At 31.5% G+C, this 3,876-nt stretch overlaps 1 protein-coding gene across 1 annotated transcript; it reads right to left on the bottom strand.

The window, feature by feature from the left end:
• Positions 1-813: 813 nt before the first annotated feature.
• On the bottom strand, positions 814-3,481 carry LOC145041702 (ubiquitin-conjugating enzyme E2 5-like). The gene is made up of 6 exons (XM_078989852.1): positions 3,316-3,481; positions 3,110-3,189; positions 2,461-2,575; positions 2,317-2,369; positions 2,013-2,141; positions 814-1,166 (listed from the first exon to the last, which is right to left on the bottom strand). Exons 1-6 carry the CDS (start codon positions 3,357-3,359, stop codon positions 1,033-1,035), a joined length of 555 nt encoding a protein of 184 aa, XP_078845978.1. The 5' UTR covers positions 3,360-3,481; the 3' UTR covers positions 814-1,032.
• Between the last annotated feature and the right edge of the window lie 395 nt (positions 3,482-3,876).

Below are 3,876 nucleotides of genomic sequence, written 5' to 3'. Positions count from 1 at the left end.
TTATCGTGTTATAAGTTTTAGACTCATGACCTCTTTATTAATATAAAATTATAAAAAAAAGATTGAAAAATAAAATATGGGAGAAAAAATAAGTCAGTTTAAAAAGACAAGACAAATATAAAAATAAAGATGAAGTGAATACCTCCGAAACAAATGCCATTAGACCATTTGATATTCGTGGTCTACGTGGCCACGAACCACGAATATGAACACCATCCTAGGGTGTTTGTGATGGCTAGTGGTTGAGTATTTTTGTGGTAAATATATCAACCTTTTAGTGGTAGTATAATAAAAAAATAAGAGGGATATAGTGGTAAATATACAAACCTTTTAGTGTTTATCTATGGTAATGAAATGACATTCACCATTGGTGGATACACCCAATCACAACATTGAAAAAATTGGACCCAATTACCTACCATTCTGGTAATATACTCTGCTTTGTACAAGGAAGCTATAGGTTCTTAAGCGTTTTTACAATGAAATCAATTTTTACCACAGTTATATCATGTTTGTATTAATTTTCACAATGAAATAGATTTTTACCAACCAGATATATATATATATATATATATATATATATATATATATATATATATATATCAGTTTGTTACCATAACATAAACTAATAAGAAATCCACTCCCCTGCAAAATATTGGTAAAAACATGTAAATCGGCTGCCTGAACACTACAACACACTCAATTTAGTTATTTTAGCTTGCAAAAGTCATGCAAACAAACCGAAAGACGTTAAAAAAAAATGCATCCCACCTTTGGGCGACCCCACTAACCAATCCTATGACCAATATGAGAAACATAAATCACACTACATATATAAAGCAAATTACCCACACAATACATGAAGAAAACCAGCAAATTTATGTACATGAGATGAAAATAACAGTGGGATTAGGATTTTCATTTTTCATCCCTTCCCTTTTTTACGACAACGTTACAAACACAACTTGAACAACTAAACCATAATATACAAATAAATACCGACAACTTAAACCAATCAATCAATTGGGTACACTACGGGTCCACGGGGCCCGCTGCCATGTCATCATCTCCCGAGTCATATTCATCTTCGGTCAGCTCCTCATCGCTCGATTGCTCTTCCGGAAGACCACCCATATCTTCCGCCTTTGCATACTTCTCGCAGTACTCTATTCAATGTACAACTTTCAATGCACGGTGTACATGTTATTCTATTTATAGCTATATTCCCAAACAAAGTGCTACAGTTGACTTTTTAGGTCAAACAAGCCGATCTTTGACTTGGTAATTGCTACATCATTGTAAGTTTTTTGATAGAAAATTGATATTAACCAAGTCTCAATAACAAATACTATGATAATTAATTATTTCTTGTGAATTTTGTATATTATCATCACTTGAATATCAAAAGTCAAATGTAGTAAGTTTGACCTCAAAAGTAGAAATCAATGAGTTATGTAAGCAGCCTCTATGGAAAATGCAAAGTGTGATGATTTTCCAACATTTGAATATGCACCACAACCACAATTACTCAAAGTTCTAAATGTTACAAGTCAAAAATAAAACACATCAAAAATCAAAAGGCTTTTAAATTCATAGAGAAGAGATGAGCTTTTAGTATTACTTTTTTCACTTCTTTACTTTTTTGCTTTTCTATCTTTCAAGTACTACAAAATATCAAGAAATCAAAAAAAAAAAGTATGGAAATGGACTTGGGCCCTATTTATTTTTGAAGTACAACACAATTGACAGTTATCAAGAATTCAAAATTTTCAAAAAGAAAGTAGAGACATGGAGTTAGGCCCTATTCCCTTTTTCCCCCATTATATGTTGTCTATGAAAATATTTGAGCAAATGATGCCACACATTGGAAAATGGAAAGAAGAATTAAGAAAGGGCAAATATGTAAACAGCTAGGACTATTCAAAAAGTTAGGACTTTTAAGCTTTTGGCATCATGCATATAACATGAAGAAAGACTAAATCATACTTAAAGTTAAGGGCGAATTTGCATACCTTTGACTCTTTGTTCATAAGAAGATTTATCACGCATCAGAAGAGCTGCAGCCTCTCCATTCAATGGATCAGAAGCATTTGGGTACAACAAAAGTTGCGGAAGGAACACCTCAAACACATTCACCAAGTCTATCAAAAAAAAGAAAGATACTAAAATATATCAAAATCAGTGTCACAAAATGAACATACTGTAATTTCCTTATTACATCTCAAAATAAAAAGGGTTAAAGTTGAAATTGGTGACTCAAGTTTTTTCTTTTTGTAATTTTAATGAAACAAAGAAAGTATGTATGTTGTATATTACCGAACATGGGGCTCCATGTTTGATTAATCACATCCAAGCAAACTGAACCAGACCTGAAAAAAAATCAAATTATGATAATCTTGAACGAAAACAAGATCATGAATTGGATTTTTCAACCTAATGATTTTAAGATCACACACTCACATTTCATCTACATTTGGATGATAAATTTTGTTAACAAAGCCAATGGATGGAGATTTATAAGGATAAGCATCTGGAAGTTCAACCCGTAGCTTCCACACACCTCCATGGTATGGACCTGTATAATTCATGATTATATTTGAGAAGAAAAATAATTAATCCAAACGAACATAAAATATTCCTTTTCTTCTTCTATATATGAACATGTTTTATGTCTTTTGAGATCTTCAAATGTTTTCGTTTGACAGAAGAAGGTCAAAAGCTGAAAAGCGGCTTCTGATTTGGAGATAACGATTCCCAAATGCAATAAGACTCAAATTCAAATAACTCCAATCATAAAAAGCCAAAATTTAAGCAAAAAAATTAGGGAATAAAGATCAAAATATAATATAACCCTGTTCATATGTACACAGAGATACAGACCAGTAAATTTTTATCTAGCTAAATTTCGTGAAAAACAAAAGAAAATAAACAAGGACCAAAATCATATAGATGAAAATTTTGTTCAAAAATTAGAAAAAAGCAAGTCAAAATCTCATCTAACCCTGTTCGTATTACTTGAATCTAGCTTTAATTCAACAGTACCCACGAAACCTAAGATCATAAAGCATAAAAAAAATGGAAACGTAAAGGACAAAAAAGTAGAACTTACTGTCAGCAGGTCCATGGAAATGCACATAAAACTCTTGCATCCCATCATTGATCATCTCCACTTTGTAATCACTCATCATCCTAGTTCATAGTAAATCGGTTGGGAAATTAATTTTGTTGTATAAACAAATTCCGAAAAGATTAAAAAAGCATAAAGTATGATATATAATTGATTTTAAATCCAAATAGCGAAATTAAAGAACTTACAACTTCATCAAGTCCATCTCTCTGCGTTTGGTAGGAGAAGACATTTTTGTGATTTTCTTTTGAGAATAAAATTGTTCGAGTTCACCGAGAGAGATAAGAAAGAAAGAGAGAGATGAGAAACAACTCACAAATAAAAAATGGTTTTGGAGTTTGGAGTTTTGGGGTCTGGAATTAAAGAAACAGGGACACCCCACCCCTTGTACCAAAGGAGAAAATTGCGTCACAAGGGAGAAAACAACAAAATTTATTTTAATATATATTTATAATATAAGGGCTAATCATAAAATAAAAGATGAAGGTTTGATATAGAAAGGGAATATGATTTATGAATGTAATTAACTTTTCTGTATGTTCACATCTGGGTAACTATCTTTCCATAAAATAAAAGATGAAGGTTTGATATAGAAAGGGAATATGATTTATGAAGGTAATTAACTTTTCTGTATGTTTACATCTGGGTAACTATCTTTTTTTTGTACATATGTAGGTAACAAACTTTTTGGAAGTGTTCATATATGACCATTATGACCTGCTATAGCAGGTTAAATCCTAGATGTGAAC

Source organism: Lactuca saligna, chromosome 4 (genome assembly GCF_052625555.1).
Source record: "Lactuca saligna cultivar CGN05327 chromosome 4, ASM5262555v1, whole genome shotgun sequence".
Lineage (NCBI taxonomy): Eukaryota > Viridiplantae > Streptophyta > Magnoliopsida > Asterales > Asteraceae > Lactuca > Lactuca saligna.
The sequence above is the reverse complement of the archived record's forward strand: the minus strand, read 5'-3'. Positions and strand labels throughout refer to the sequence as shown.

Excerpts from the sequence above, each read along its gene's own strand:
- LOC145041702 (XM_078989852.1), bottom strand. The coding sequence starts at position 3,359 with ATGTCTTCTCCTACCAAACGCAGAGAGATGGACTTGATGAAGTT. Across the intron at positions 3,190-3,315 it reads GAGATGGACTTGATGAAGTT|GATGATGAGTGATTACAAAG; the intron begins GTAAGTTCTTTA and ends ACTATGAACTAG. Across the intron at positions 2,576-3,109 it reads TTTCCATGGACCTGCTGACA|GTCCATACCATGGAGGTGTG; the intron begins GTAAGTTCTACT and ends TGAATTATACAG.